The following is a 16512-nucleotide window of genomic DNA, read 5'->3' on the forward strand; positions in this document are numbered from 1 at the left end:
ATCTGGGAGCACTATGCAAGGCACTGTTAAGAATATTAAAACTAGGATATTAAGCTGACTTTGGAACTTCATGCTTTTCACTTTATTGCAACTGAAACAACTTCTGATAATTTTGTAATGGCAAAAAAAGCCTGAAAGTGTATTTGTTTTTGTTCAACACTTGGTTTACTAGTAGAGCTAGAGTTACCTTGTAAAATTCTTATTTTGGGAGAGAAAAAACTGCTTTTAATTGTAGGTGCAGAAACTGAATTAAATGTTTCCTCTGGTTTGGTTTTCTAATTCAAATCAGTATCACAGGATCTTGCCCTCATTTAGAACTCAAATATGTTAATAGGCAAAAAACCCACCCAAAACTGCTGACAGTGCAGGATGTGTGCCTGTTCGTTCTTCCTGAATAATTAAATTCTTATCAATTGAAGTTTCTGCAAAATGCAAGTTAATAATGAAGTCATAAATTCTAGAAAAGAGTAACATAGGTCGTAATTACAGGTGTATTCTGGAGTTTGGCAAGTGTAGAAAATGATTTTGCAATCTTGTAGACAACTGCACCACATCCTGATATAAATCTGAAAAAAGTGGGTTCACTGAAATAAGCTTAGTAGAATATGGAGGTTTTCTTGGTTTTCAAGGTGGGTTTTTTTGTTCTTTTATAGAGATGGTATGAGGCCACACCTGAAATGTTAAGTATAGTTCTTTCAGAATATTGACACGAGATACTGGAGTGTGGAAAAGAGCTTGTGCCTTCCAAGGACTGCATAAAATGTTTTGAACAAATCACTAAGGAATTTAGTTTAACTTGTCAAAGAAGTGCCTTGATTAGCATGTGATGTTTTTTCTGTGTGAAGGTAGTGTTCTTGTCAGAAAAAGCTTTTTGAGCATAAAAGATAAAAATGTAACTGAAAAAGTATTTTAAATTAGAAGCAAAGCAGTTTAAAAGTAAATATGGCTACCCAGCAGAACAGACTACCAAGGGAAAGAAAGGATTTTCTGTCTTCTGGGCAGTTAGGTGACTTTCTAGAAGATAAGGTTTGATGTAGCTCATAGCAGAGTACCTGGGTGGAATATAATGTTCGGTGGTAAGTGGGAAATAGTTTAGATGATCTAGTGGTTTGTTGGGGTTTTTTTTGCAAAGTAATCACATGAACTCAATTGCTTACTAACTGTGGAGCAATACTTTTAGTAGAAAATGTGTAATACTTCTCAAGGCTAACGTTGTAGAAGACACTTTATGGCTGACTGTACTAAAACTAAGTGTATTCTTTAAGGGGAGACTGTGCCAGTTGATGAACAGTTTGACAAGGAGAAGGCCAACTTGGAAGTTTTTGCAGTGGACAAGGATATTACTGTTATTAATGATAAACCAGCTACCACAATTGGAGTAACTGGCAATTTCACTGATGCTGAGAGAAGGAAATGTGAGGAAGAAATTGCCAAACTATATAAACAACTGGATGACAAGGTATGGTATTCTTATTTAATGTAAGACCTCTTGAAATTGTATCTTGAACCATATTATTGTGTAATATTTAATTTGCCAGTATTCATTTGTTAGTTCAGCATGTTTAAGTATTTGCTGAGAGTGCCTAGTCTTAATTCTGATTAGAGGAATCAAAGTTGCCTTATCTGGTACTAGTGAGTATCCTTTCTTAGAAAATATGAGAAAGTGGGATAAGAGTGATTTGATGACAGCAATTTTTTCTTTTGGTGTTATGCCTATTTTATTTGAATATAATATCAAATTCAAGCAGTAATATATTCAGAGAGAAAAAATCTTTTAATTAAATCTTAATGGTTTCTTGAAAGTTAGAACAATTTGAAGAAGACTTGCAAAAGCACAGGTATAAGACTTTTGTCTTTGAAGCATGGTGTGTTACATGTACATGCCAGGTTAAGAGCCTACTGGATCAGGCAGTGAAATAAAAAGGATTTGGTTTTTTACTTCAATTGCTTTCGGTTGTGTAATGCTCTCAGAACAGGGAGAAGTTAGATACTGAACATCTGATGTCTCTTAGATTATTTTTTCTAAGTGGTATTTGTCAATTTAATGAACACAGTCTTATTTCAACTGCAGGATGAAGAAATTAATCAGCAGAGCCAACTAGTAGAAAAACTGAAGACCCAGATGTTGGATCAGGAAGAGGTGAGTTTTACTCTCGCATCTTTATTTTTGTTTGTCTTTTCTTTAAAGAAACTGGAGGTGTTCTGAATGGGTCACAGTAACCAGGGAGAATGGCAGTTTACTACTGCACAATAGTTCTCTTTTATGCCTTGTCTAAATGCTCTGCCTATTCATTCCTCCCACTTACACTGTGCTAATCGCTAAGCTTAAACCAGTTTACTTGAATCTTAAGTATCCATGAAGTTTGAAAGAACTGAAGTATTTTATGCAAAGACAGCAACAGTTGTTTTCCCCATGCAAAGTCAGCAGTTTGTCAGAAGGTAACTTGATTTACTGTAAGAAATCTGTGGTAAGGTTTACTTTTGGTCAGTTGCTGTACAGAGGGAGAAGGGAGAGGAGGGAAATGAAAAGGGAAGTATCTGTTTTTATTTCAGACCATACTTGCTAGAATACTCAAGTGATTTGTATGCACGTTTCCACAGATGTAACTTAATAAAATGGGGACAAATGCCTATTAATAATGCCTATTAATAATGGAAATGTTAATTTAATTTAGCCAAGATATTGGAAAAAATATTTCTCCACAGCACAAAGATTTAAAAAATAGTAATTCTTGTGTACATGGTAGGAAGGAAGTAGGTTGAGAACTCAGGAAGCTGAAGCTACTGTTTAATCTTATTTAAATAAATAAATCAGATTCTTTAGCAGCTGTATGCTTTGACTAGTTATTCTTCAGCAGCTGAGGGTATTAAAATCCTGGGAGTTTAGTCCCTGCTGACAATTTCATGAGCAGTGTTCAGTGGCTTTTCTGAGAACTTGCTGTATTCCATGTGTGTTTCCAATTGCTGTCCCTATGTGTCTTGATTTGTAATCACTTCCATTTTGAAGATATTTTAAAAGCTAAAGAACTATGAATATAGATGGTAAATTTAATTATTCATTCTCACTCTATCTGTCCTTGGCATCCTTATTGCATGATGCAATACACTAAAAATGTAGATGTAAGCTATTGTAGTAGCTAAAAGCAGCTATAAAATCAAGTTATACCTGGAATTTTGTTCATGATTATTTGTTTTTGCTATTTTATTAAATCTCATTGTTTCAGCTTCTAGCATCAACCAGACGGGACCAAGACAACCTGCAAGCAGAGCTGAATCGCCTTCAGGCTGAAAATGATGCCTCTAAAGAGGAAGTGAAAGAGGTGCTACAAGCCCTTGAAGAATTGGCTGTCAATTATGATCAGAAGTCTCAGGAAGTAGAAGACAAGGCAAAGGAATATGAACTGCTTAGTGATGAGCTCAATCAAAAATCGGTATGAAACGAGGATAAAAAACTACTGACAGTCTTCAATGTGACTTGACTGTGTTAGCTCTTATCTTTTTAGTGTCTGATGTTTTACTACCTGAAGAGTCTTCAGAAATATCCTGTATGTCCAAAATTAACACTGTCATGACATGCCGGTGATCTGATTCAGTTTTATTTGTCTTCCTGGTTCAGTTGGGGTAATCCTGACTTTAGAATCTGCTTCTTACAATCTTGAAGTTGCAGTGAGCATGCAACAACTTTTCTGGAAAGGAATGTGTATTTGCCTGCCGTATATATGGCATGCGAAATAATTTACCTTTATGCCTTCAAAAATAAGCAGTTCTGTTTACTTTCTGAAAGGAGTGATTAAGAACACCGAGGACATTTCATATTCCAGAGGATAGTCCTGGTTAAAATACAGATGCATTATCAGCCCACAGGGTGAATACCATACAGCTCCTTATGTACCTGCAAAGTTTCTGAACTGACTGGTAGTTAGTTGGCAGACTTCAGTCAGTTTTAAAACAGTTAATACTCCCTGACTATCCTAAAATTCTAAATACTGGATCAGCATGTTTTTGGCATTGCAGACAGTATGTGATGGCACAAGTCTTGTTCCTCTCTGTTCTTGAAGATGAAATTCGAGTGTGTCTGGGTCTTCTAGTGAATGTGGCTTTCAATTTTCAGTTAGTAAGATTTGGCTTGATAGAACATTGACTCTAAAATTGAAGTTCACAAGATCATGAAACTTCTCTTTAAACTTCTGAGTGTTCTGAGCTGAGTAATCTTTATTGGTAGCTTCCATCACCTGAAGGTTGGCCAAAAGTCAGAGAAACTTTGGTCGTCTTATGAGCAGCATTTAAAATGTGGTGTAGTCCTGCTCTGTGTGTGTACGATACTGAAGTTGTGTTTTGGTTTTTTGTTTGCTTTGTTGATGTTGCTTTTAATTAGTTTATAGATAGTTCTAGATGTCATAACTAATCATGAATATCTCAAGCCATAAGAAAGCAGCTGTTCTAAGATGTCATAAAATTAAGACACTTTGGTTTTCCCTCTCACAGATAACCCAGGCACTAGCCATCCTTTGGCATATCTGCCAGAAACTTTCCTGCTGTAAAACTTCTGGCACTTCTTTAACACTGGAGAACAAAGAGCAGACTTTTGAGCGTGCAAGCTGCTGAGCTGCAGCCATTGCAACCAGGGCATCTCAGACTTGCTGACAAACTGCTCTAGATTGTGTTGTGCTTATGAAGTCTCAGTAGTGGATGCAGTTTCTTGCTTTGCAAGTAGGGAAGAGTTAAGAGCTCTGCAGGCAAATAAATTGTTTTCCTTTACCAAAATACGGTGAAAAGTGTTGGACTTGCTGTCCATGTATCTTTTTTTCTATAAACACAATTCTCTGCAGTATTTAATTGTTTATAACTTTGAATGCTGTCTAACAATGTGGACGCTAATTTTCTTGCACAGTTGTAAGCTTGTATTTTATAAACTAAAGATCTCTGTCCCCAGTACTTTTTAGATTTTTCGGAAGAAATGTTGTCACTCTGTAAATAGTATGAAACTAGTTCCGAAAGCAAGAGTTGTGTTTTGCTTATTAAAGGGTAACTTTTTTTACTGTAGGTCACTTTAGCCAGTATAGATGCAGAGCTCCAGAAACTTAAAGAAATGACCAACCATCAGAAGAAACGAGCTACGGAAATGATGGCCTCCTTACTGAAAGATCTTGCAGAGATAGGAATTGCAGTAGGAAACAATGATGTCAAGGTAAGGATTTATCAATGCTGTCTTTAATGCCATGTATTAAACACATACATTGTGGATAGGTTTGGTCATTTTCTTACTATGGTAAAAATTACCACCATAGGAAGCCATATGTATATTAATAATTTGGGCATAAGCTTATCCATTCCTTATACTGTGACTTAATTGGGTCCCAGACAGAATTTGATTATGCAAAGCCAAGGAAGAGCAGGCATGATTTTTTTCTGAAGTAATGTTTTCCTGCTGTGAAACTGCTATATGAAGTGGTCTTAATCAACAGCATTTGCTGTCTTGGACATGTAATACTGACCTACAGTGACAATCAGGGTGATACTTACATAAAATTGGAGTGAGGAAATGAAATGAAAGATAAATCTAGAGGATCACTGCAGGGCCAGAATGTAAGCAGTATTAGAAATCATTAGTAAACTGTATATCTCTCTTCAAGCAACTCATTACCTTAGGGCGAACTTCTAAATAATCTGTCAGAAAACCTAAACACCAGAATGTTGGGGATGTTTTTTTTAAGAGCTGTGATTATCTGTTGAGGTGGGGGATATGTTCTGGATATTAAGTTGCTCCAATGCACCTTTTAGTTTTGTTTTGTTAACTGAGCTTTCTCAGTGTACCATTTCTCACTTTTCAGCAGCCTGAGGGAACTGGCATGATAGATGAAGAATTCACAGTTGCAAGACTGTACATTAGCAAAATGAAATCAGAAGTAAAAACAATGGTAAAACGGTGCAAACAGTTAGAAGGCACACAGGCTGAAAGCAATAAGAAAATGGAAGAAAATGAAAAGGAGTTGGCTGCCTGCCAGCTCCGGATCTCACAGGTGAATGTTTCTCTGCAGTATACTTCCTAAATGTTCTTTGAAAATTAAAATCATTAACCTATTAGGGGAAAAAAAGTTGCAGTTTCTTTTTGACTCCTAACAAAGCATGTTGTGAGTGAACAGCCACAAAACTCAGCTATTTCCTCAGTACTCTTTTCAGTTTGGATGCTTCTGAGTGGTTTTGAGTGTGACAGGATGTCAGAATTTCTGTAATCTATCTGTAGCCTGATAATGCTTTTGTAGCACTTGTATTAAATATTAGAGTCCCTGTTTTTTTATCACAGAATCCTTTAAAAATCCGAGTCTTACAGAAGTAGTGGCTAGTGAGCACTTAGCCTAATGCTGCAAGTTGCAATTTGGAGGGGTGGTAATATCACAGTAAAATTACAGAAGGCTTGCATAGCAGATTAAATTTACTTCTAATGCAAGACCATTTTAATGTGATTATTAGAAAATATCAGTAATGTGACCCCTAACTCTTCTGAAAATTGTCATCCACATACGCAGTTTAATATTCCTATATTTTATTTTACATATGGATGATCATCTTTTTTTAAATCAGGAGATGCACATTTCAGTGCAATCTTGGAAATACAGCAGGTCTCTGGTAGTATTTAACATTTAAAACATCTCTTTTCCCAGCCAAAAATGTATTTCATTCCAATCCAGAATAAAGGTGTTATTTTATAGGCTACATGTCTACTTGAGTAGTCATATTCTTAAGAGTTTTTGGTTGGTACCATTTTTGTTTTGAGATGAGGTTACTTCTTGTTTAAAAATAAGTATGAACCATTTATGCAGATGTAATTCCATGATACCTGGTTCCAAAGTAAATGAATCTTTTCATCCCACAAGCACGAAGCCAAGATCAAGTCATTGACTGAATATCTTCAGAACGTGGAACAGAAGAAGAGGCAGCTGGAAGAATCTGTGGATTCCCTTAATGAAGAATTAGTTCAACTCCGAGCACAGGGTAGGACTTGCTTCCTTACACCCCACCCACCGTTTTCAGGATGCAGTGATAAATAGAGATTTGTTCTGTTTAGGTTGAAGGGTAGACCTATAGAAAGGCTTTTTGCTGCTCAACATGGGGAACTAATCAGTGAGAAAACATATTTGTTGTTTGAAAGAACTGTTGGGGACAGGATTAAATTGAAGATGTTACTGATTGAATTGATCTTTGTGGTGGGAGGGATCTTTTTCCAAATCTAAGTTCTTGCCAAGGGAAGGGAAAATTAACTGCATCATCCATTGCCTAGTTACCTGGCTGAAATGTGTTTTCTCTATCCCTACTAGAAAAGGTCCATGAGATGGAGAAAGAGCACTTAAATAAGGTTCAGACTGCAAATGAAGTCAAGGTAAGTTAAATTCACTGTCTAAAACAAAAAAAACCAAACCAGCCCAAATCCCCACAAAGTCTGGTGGCATTTCAAAGCATTTAATACATTCTGTTTTTTTCTAATAGCAAGCTGTGGAGCAGCAAATTCAGAGCCATCGTGAGACACATCAGAAACAAATCAGTAGCCTAAGAGATGAAGTTGATGCAAAGGAGAAGCTTATCACTGAACTTCAAGAGTAAGTAATTGCCACTGTTGTAGTAGTGCCCAATGTCTCTGGACTTGTGTGAGTACAGAAGCAAAATACAAGGCGAAGGAAGTGGCAAGGGTTTCCTCCAGCAATGTCTTTCTGTCTTGTGTTGTTACTGAACCTGTTTTCTGACAGTTTCACCTGATAAAATATTTACTTTCTGTGTTCAGCCAAAACCAGAAGATGATGCTTGAACAGGAACGTCTTAGAGTTGAGCATGAGAAGTTGAAAGCGACTGATCAGGAAAAAAGTAGAAAACTGCATGAACTGACGTAAGTGATGATGATGCGTGAAACAAACATGTGTGGGAATACTTATTCTATAAAATACTGACCTAATATGATGAAATGGCTCTCCCTGTATGGGATGCCTTATAAAGAGAGGGATTTTAGGGCCTTCTTGAATTTCACTTTTTTAAAACCTTTGCACTGCCTGAATATTTAAAATTGGAAGTAAAATTATGAAAGAAATGAAGGCCACAACTATTTTTTGTTAATATGCTAAGGATTGGAGTAATTCACTTTTCAATTTGCAGCTAAGTGTTGAATTCTCCAAGACTGGAAGAGGCTTGTAACAGTTCCTTTATTCTTTTTTTGTTCCTTATGCAGTTTAAGTAGTTAGGTGGTTCTGACTGGCTTATTCTGAAAATGAAACAGTTGCATGCTTCATTGATTAATTGCATGGCAAATGACAGACCAGAAACAATGCAGTTTCTTTTTAATTTAGAGTTGTATAAGATGCCTGGAACTACTTTTCCAGAGGGATCTGGAAAATGAATAGGATGCTGAGATATTGTTTAGAATATTTTATTACCTTAAATGTTTACTCATTTAAAAGTGAACTAGCAGTGAAACTGGCTGAGTGAGGAGATACTTTAAGAGGAGAAGAAGCTTTTTGTCTACTTAATAGAAACACTTGATTTTCATGCAGTGCCTGTTTATTACCCTAGTCTCCTAAAAATTAAAATTTCCAGTTTTGCTGGGATGTTTAGGATGAATTTATTCTCTTTTAGGGTTATGCAGGACAGACGGGAACAAGCAAGACAAGATTTAAAGGGTTTGGAAGAGACTGTGGTAAGATAATCAGAATAAATTCCAAAGCAAATATCAATACTTGCCTTTTTTTATTTTTTCTTTCAGAGTTTGTTTGGGTTGTTTTGTTAACTTCTTATCCTTAACTGTAGGCAAAAGAACTTCAGACTCTTCACAATCTTCGGAAGCTGTTTGTTCAAGATCTGGCTACTAGAGTGAAAAAGGTAATGTGGTGCTGTAGGGAAACTTGTTGTTTCTGAGAATGCTGCATAAATTTCAGTTTAGAGCTAAATTAGGAATTGATGATTATGCAGTGTAGTTTTCAGGCTCAATTCTAATATGCAAGTTCAGATTTATACTCAACCTCCTTTCTCCCTCCCCATGTTACTGCAGAGTGCCGAGATTGACTCGGATGATACGGGAGGCAGTGCTGCACAAAAACAGAAGATTTCCTTCCTTGAGAATAATCTTGAACAGCTTACAAAGGTTCATAAGCAGGTACAGTGAGACTTATTTTTAAGTTCTAATTAAAATCAAACTACTCAAGGTTCATGATTATAGCAACAACTACCAATTGGTCATTAAGGAACTTTTTATAATTAAATACTTCTATATCTTTAGTGTGTCTCTTGATGTAGGGAAAATTTAGTCTGTTGTTTTATAATGTAATTAATTAGCTACTTTAAGTACATGTGTAACAAAATAGCTGCATTTAAATTGAAGGAGATCCAAGTTAGTGTTTTTTCACAGTCTGTCAGTCTGTGGGATTCTTGCCTGTATCTTACAAAAAAAGAATGTAGAAGTGCCTATGTTGGGTAGCAGGTTCTTTCACAGTAGCTGATTTTTCAAATAACAGTCTTATTGTCACTGAAGTATAGATTTACCCAAAGCTTAAGCAAAGTTAATACAGTAGCCCTACTGCTTTGCCTGTTTAGGAGTGGGGAGGGTATTTGGTGAGCTCTCCCCGTGAAGAGAGAGAGGTACCAAGAAAATAATCAATTCTGGTTTTGTAGCTGGTACGTGATAATGCTGATCTTCGCTGTGAACTTCCTAAACTGGAGAAGCGACTTAGAGCTACAGCTGAAAGAGTTAAAGCTTTGGAATCTGCACTGAAGGAAGCCAAAGAGAACGCTTCTCGTGATCGCAAGCGGTATCAGCAAGAAGTAGATCGTATAAAGGAAGCTGTGAGATCCAAGAACATGGCCAGAAGAGGACATTCTGCTCAAATTGGTTAGTAGAGAATCCCTTGCCCCAAAAGCTTCATCTGTCTATATTTTTTTTTTTTTTGATCTTTGTGCATATGTGTATCTTTCAGCCCTCATTGGAACTGCATGTGTGAATGTGATGTACTTTCTACAATGGGTTACATTTCTGTTAATAGACCATAAGTGCGTGTAGGTGGTGCTGTGTGGTTGTTTGGCTTTTTATTTATTTTGAATGGCTCTGGGAAAGGCTTACCAACCTAGAATTCTTGCTGAATGTGTGTTGCATTTCCTAGAACAAAACAATACACTGAATGTGAGTCTTAATTTTTTGGAATGGAATTGGAATGATTTAACATCTAAGACTAAGGAGGTATTTCAAGGCAAGGAGAAAGATTAAGCCACCACCTGTAGAAACAACAACAGAATTATCTTGGATCTTGTGGGGAAGAGGGGCAGACAGAAACCCACATCATCCTAAGATCCCTAATTACTTTTTTAGTTCTTTGTTCCAAAACATGCAGTACTCCACCACCCTCTCTAGGGACAAATACTGGAGAAACAGAAAGGGGTAGCGAGGTGGAGGCAAGACAGTCATATTCCCTGGGTCCTCCCCATGCCAATACACTGTCAGGTGCTGCATGTCTTACTGGAGATCAGCTTCCTGTAAGGCAGAAATCGAGAAGTGTTTCTCTGCAGCTGCTACCTGCAGGTGCTTTATATCCCCTCTTACCTGCTGAAACTTTAAATGCTTCTGTTTAATATTACAGAGCTCTGTAAAGTCATACCATTGTGCATGTTCTGTTAAGAGCTAAGTGTAAAACTGATTGAAAATACAGGTGGTTAAGTGTATGCAGCTTGTGAATGACCTGTCAAAACTGCTGGGTTTTCACTTCAGTTATAGAGCAGATTTTATTTTTGTGGTGCTAGGTTGACGAAACAGTTATCTGTGGAGTAATTGGTATGCAGAACCACTTGCAGAGCAGAGCAACTACTGACTTACCAATCAAATAGCTGTGGGAAGTTCAGCAGGTGTATAATGATTCCTTTCAGGAACGTAACCCTTGTGAGACTCTCTAGCATTGTGTCTTATTTGAATTCTTATTGCCAAAAAATAGGACTCTTACAGGGTAATACATTAGGAAGAGCAGATAATTCATGTGAATTTTTATCTATATTAAAGCTTTGCGAGCTTTAATTCTAGTAGGGGCAACAAAAGCAAAACCTTATCTGTTTTCCAGGGCTTGTTGTAGTTGACACTAATCTGTTAGGTTCTCAGAATACCATCCCCCAGAGTTGTTTTCATATTTAAAGTGCATTCAGTTTTATTTGGATAATGTAAAATAAAGCATCAATAAATTTGAATAATCCAAGATATGATTGTGATGTATATATTTGTAAGCTGTGTTTCTTTCCATGCAGCTAAGCCTATCCGTCCTGGCCAGCATCCAGCAGCTTCTCCAACTCATCCAAGTGCAATTCGTGGTGGAGGTGCGTTCACTCAGAACAGCCAGCCTGTTGTACTGCGTGGAGGGGGACGGCAAGACAAAGTGTAAGTTTGTCTTGTAGGATTTTTTCAAATATGTGATCAAACTGCTTTGTATTAGGTTTAATACAGTTCATTCTGTGGCATTAAGTCACTTGGATAGTCAGATGAACTTCTCTTCTTTACGGAATTTTATGGTTAGTGGAACAGTGTACATGTCTATCTGATGAAAGATGCTGCTGCTTTTCTTATAAAGCTGCTATTTGTTGTAAAGTGGTAGTTCTGGGGTTGTTCTGCTGGAGTAGAACAAAACGTGAAAACAATCAGTTGGAGATAGTTACCAGTCACAGACAATAGCTGCTGTTTGAGAAAAGAGTGGACATATAAATTCTTTTGGCTTGCTAGTATCTTTCTAAATATGGTTTTCTTCAGGAAAACATTCCAAGATGAAGTAAAAATGACACTACTGTTACATGTTATTTATTTGCTTTTCTTACTGCTTCATGTGTCAGTGATTTGGAATTATATAACAAAAGAACTCATGTCTTCATCCAGTAAACTTAAAATGTTAGCCTAGCTAAAATGCAGTTACTCTAATTGAAATTAATACATGCACTTATTAATCTCCAAAGTATCACTTATTAATGTGCAGATCTCTAATCTCCAAAGTAATTACACAGCATGGTACTTGATATGCTGAAGTTGCTTTACAGAATCACATGGTTTTAGTTAATGTCTGCTCTATAGTTGGTCTGTTGCTCACCCAACAGTAATGCTTTACTCTCCATTGTCATCTTCAGTTTTGAGCATGTCCATAAATGTCTTCTAGACATTCCCTTAGTTATCGGCATCTTCAGTTTGAAAGTACCCCTAAAATGATTGTGGGGTGCTCCAATCCTGGGTGCTTCTATTCTGAAGGGCTCCAGAGCAGCTTATGTTAAACTTGTTTCTATTAGTTTCTTTTTATTTGCTGACTGACTTTCCAGAGCTCTCTCTCTAATTTAGAGAAAATTGGACTGTAGTACTAGTCAGGGTACCTAGTTCTGTTCAGTAGTGTCTCTTCATAAGTAAGAGGTTGAAGTGATGGGTACTTTAACCTTGAATAACACCTTAAATGACCAAGGAGCTGGCAGTTCATGGACTCTTGATCATGGACATGTTGAGAGTAATCTTTAGGTAGCTACTTTGACTACAAAGACAATATAGCTCAGCTGTCCAATGTAGAGACATTTCAAGGTATGATTGACCCAGTTTATTTTAGTTGTCCTCATTAGCATGAGTTTGCACATGCTCTGATGTTGCCTAGAATGCAAACTGAAAAGAACCTATTTAGTCTCATAGTTTAAGCTTTAGAAGACCAGATATAATCAGTGATAAATAGTTAAAATAGGAATTTGCATCTTGCTGTGAACAAGAGCTTTCACTGTTGCTCCTGGAGAATTTAAATATGAGACTTGGCACTTGGACTTTTGGACTATGTGTAGGTAAATCACGAAAGAGTACAAATGGCTCAGGATTGTCTAGAACACCTTTTTAACAAACAAAGCAAAACACTCCCACGTTATATGCTCACAGAATCGGTTGCAAAGCTTTCCTGTAATTCTGCTCATGTCACCATGTCCCCTATTGCGGTAGAGCCGAGCAGAGTTTATCACTTTAAGGCAGGAGACTTATAATTCATTTCTACTTTTCTGTCTTATTCTTGGAAGAACCTGTCTCTTATGGAAGCAAAGGAACAAAACTTTTTGAGCTTATTTTACTATTAAATATAAACGTGTTCTGAGCTTGTGCATACTCTGGTGGCCAGGATCATTTTTCTCTGTAGTAATGTCTATACTTTTTTTGAGGATTGATTCAGATTATTATCTTCTGATAATAAGATAAGAACTTTGGGGATAGTTGGAACATGATGTACTGTTTAACTTTTGGAGACCACTATTTAACAAATTATTCTGAACGTATTAAACAAGTACAGAGGTGATAAATTAAAATCATTAATGCCAAATGATCTCTTAATTCCCATTTCATCTTCCCAAAATAGCAAAGTCAGAACTTTGCAATAACTGGTAGGTGGTATCCATGCAGTTGTCACTAACCTGAAAAAGCAGCAGCAGTCCTGGGAAATGGAGCAGGGTTATGAGTGGTTTCCCTCTGAAGTGTTTACTCCATTAATGCAGTCAAGATTGCACACCCAGTGGATTCGTTGTGCTGTAAATGATGTGTGTTGTGTGATTTCTCACTTTAAAGTAAATGTTTTATTAGCACTTATCTGAGTGGTCTAGAACTGAGCTCTTAAATCTATGTAAATAGTGATATAGTCTACTGTAAATGTAAGTCACTTGGCATTTTTGGCTTAACTCTGTGATTTTTCTCATTTACAGTTGCTGAAAAGTAAATGCGGCGTGAGGAGTATCGGATATTGTGTAGAGGGAGTCATTCCACGACAATAATCTCTCCATTTGGGGACTGTAGGATTATTTTCTGAAAATGTATAAATTATACCTGGCCTGTACAGCTTTTCCCCCTTCTACAAATTCTGCTAACTTGATTCCCAAAAAAAACAAAAAACTAGAGTGCAATTTTGGCGTCTTGAAAAATGACATGTTACTTAAAGTGTAGCTCTGCTTATTACACAGTTTGTCTTTCATGTCTTAAATTTAGTCTGCACTGTGCCAAGCTGAATGTACGTTGAGAAAATCTTAGTTCCAGTTTTCTAGCTTAATTTGTGTACATCTTATTGTCTTAGGGAATGTGCAACAGTGTTTAAGTATACTTTCATTTTTATCACTTCACATAACACTACATGTCCCACTGAACTAGGGCGGCACTCTACGTCACGGTTTTCTTTTGGAATGCTACATAGAGCATTGGAACTAAATCTGTTTGTACAGTGTAAGAATACTGAAGTGCTTACGACAACTGCCACGAGGCACCGCGATCGCTACACCACAGATCTCAAGGGTTCAGTATGAACACGGCTGTATAACTGTTCTCTCATTAAACGCCCGGTTATCGGGTGACTTAGAATTAAATATTGTACAGTAATAAGAGTAAACCTAAGTTTACAAAAAAAGACTCTGGCAATGGATTATCCCATCTGTCCTGTTCCTGATTCTGCACACAGTACAGTCTGGTGGAGTGAAAACATTCTGCTTCATTGCGATGAGCCTGTCTATCCATTTGTCTGTACCTGTGATGGTTCACTTTCGCTGTTTTGGAAGAGCGAAATGGGCGCAATCTAAAATGTAACTTAATATTCCACTACATACAGTACTGGAATTTTTGGCTAAAATTTTAATTTTCACTTAGAAAAACCTTTTTCAGCAACAGGCTAATGGATTCAGATGCATAAATAGAGGACACAACTTTTTAAAACTGATGTATCTGGAAATCCCAGAGACACGTGTTTAAAATAATAATAAAATAAAGTGCTACCCTGAATTGTATTTGTAATCCATTTGTAAGTAGGTATATGAAATGTCCAAAGTAGTAGTTATTGAATATTTTTCTTCTCTTTGCAATAAAATCCTGTAAAGTGGCTAACAAAATGAAACATGGGTTTTTTTGTTTTGTTTTGAGCTCCAGTACTCCCACTGAGCCTAATCCAGGGTTTAAAATTTTATAGCATAATTTGCTTAACTTATTCATAGGGTTTAGCCACTATAATTTTTAGAACAGCCTTCTTCTGTATAGAAACTGGCTACCAGGTCTTTGAGAGAGAAGGAACTTAGTATTACTGGAAGAATTCGGTGGGCTTTCCTGACCTGGTTGGTACCACTTTTTGTTCTGGCTTGAATTTTTTTTTTTTTTTTTGCTGGGTATTAATCAGTTATTGTGGAAACAGTAGAAACTCTGTGACTGTTCAGAGAGCAAATCACTTTCAACTTTTATATTTTAAATAGGCAAAATATTTATATTATGATGGATTATAGTCAAATTTTAGACCTTGAACCACTTTTTTCTATTTCTACAGTAGTCTGAATTTTTAATAGTTTGATTTTTAAAGGTTGAGTGTATCAGTTGGAAATCTCACTCTTTTGGAGTTTTCAGCTTTTAATACAGTTTTGTTCATTAGGGCTGCCAAACACTCCAAACTTGCAGTTGTTTTAGAGTACGGTTAAAGACAGCATACTGAGCAAAGAAAAATAAAGGAACAGCAAACTATCTTGAATTAAATTCCTCATAATGGAAACAGCACTGTCCATTATTTTTCTCAATGTTAACTACAGGTTTTCACACCTTCATTTGTCAATGTGCAATCATAAAAACAAAGTAACACACTGAAATGAAGCAGGATTTTTTTCTCATGCCTGTGAGTGGGGGTTTCATTCCTGTAGGTAATTGTCATGGGTTTTGGTGCTGAAAATTGCTGTGTTTAAAAAAATAGGTTAAATAGTAACTAGTGTGTAGCTCAGTGTACATCACCTTTTTATATTTAAACTTTTTTTTTTTTATTTGAAACCTTTTATGACGTTTACCAAGAACTGCCTCTTAAAATGTAAAAAAATTACAGAAACAAACACACAACTTTCTTTGCTTTCTGGTTTGGCTGTCATGGGTCAGCCAGACAGGACAGTTACTGTATTTTGTAAATTAAAATATTCAGTCTATACAGGGAATGTTCAACACTGCTATTTCAACATGCAGTCTTTGAATGGTTCTTATTTTTATGTTCCTCTAGATCATATTTTTAAAAGATGGTTTAGGATAGGAACTTGGTGAAATAATATTTATTTCTGGTGAACAACTAAATTATTTACATAACTTAAATGCTGACTCACTACTGTGTGTAACTCTAAATTTGACATGAGGACAAGTCTACCTGTGGAATATGATTTAACTTCAGTACACTTAAGATGCATTAAAACAATTGGTTTGGGGAAGACGCCATATAGTTTTAACTTACCTGCATGCTGTAAATGTATTTGTGTTTAAATAAAGAGAAGAAAAATCTTTGAACTTCTTTGTGCATTTATTCTGTTTATAATCTCTACACCTGTTTTTTTTACATTGTTCTCCACATAATACTTTTCACTTGATAGGTTTCATAACCACTTTTATCTTTGTAAATTGTGATCACTTGATCTCTCTTAAGCTCTTATGTCCATGTTAGTTAATAAAAGTAAGCTTTTCCCCACACAAATATGGATATTTAAGCCTTAGTCATCAGACGACTGTTCACAATA

General features: G+C 36.3%; 1 protein-coding gene across 2 annotated transcripts in view; it reads left to right on the forward strand.

Moving 5' to 3' along the window:
• Positions 1-16285, forward strand: part of KIF5B (kinesin family member 5B) — a 33206-nt gene extending 16921 nt beyond the window's left edge. Inside the window, exons 12-26 of one of the 2 annotated variants that reach the window (XM_027890170.1) lie at positions 1266-1459; positions 2072-2140; positions 3225-3431; positions 5045-5188; positions 5832-6020; positions 6876-6993; positions 7317-7378; positions 7486-7595; positions 7778-7879; positions 8620-8680; positions 8791-8862; positions 9032-9136; positions 9652-9868; positions 11263-11392; positions 13708-16285. In XM_027890170.1, the coding sequence (XP_027745971.1) occupies positions 1266-1459; positions 2072-2140; positions 3225-3431; positions 5045-5188; positions 5832-6020; positions 6876-6993; positions 7317-7378; positions 7486-7595; positions 7778-7879; positions 8620-8680; positions 8791-8862; positions 9032-9136; positions 9652-9868; positions 11263-11392; positions 13708-13714 (1787 nt within the window). In that variant the 3' untranslated portion in view covers positions 13715-16285. The remainder of the gene's footprint in view (positions 1-1265; positions 1460-2071; positions 2141-3224; positions 3432-5044; positions 5189-5831; positions 6021-6875; positions 6994-7316; positions 7379-7485; positions 7596-7777; positions 7880-8619; positions 8681-8790; positions 8863-9031; positions 9137-9651; positions 9869-11262; positions 11393-13707) is intronic. The other variant, XM_027890172.1, reaches the window with a different exon arrangement.
• The last annotated feature ends 227 nt before the right edge of the window (positions 16286-16512 follow it).

This window comes from Empidonax traillii, unplaced genomic scaffold (genome assembly GCF_003031625.1).
Source record: "Empidonax traillii isolate 1590-97213 ecotype Southwest subspecies unplaced genomic scaffold, ASM303162v1 scaffold280:size897971, whole genome shotgun sequence".
Classification (NCBI taxonomy): Eukaryota; Metazoa; Chordata; class Aves; order Passeriformes; family Tyrannidae; genus Empidonax; species Empidonax traillii.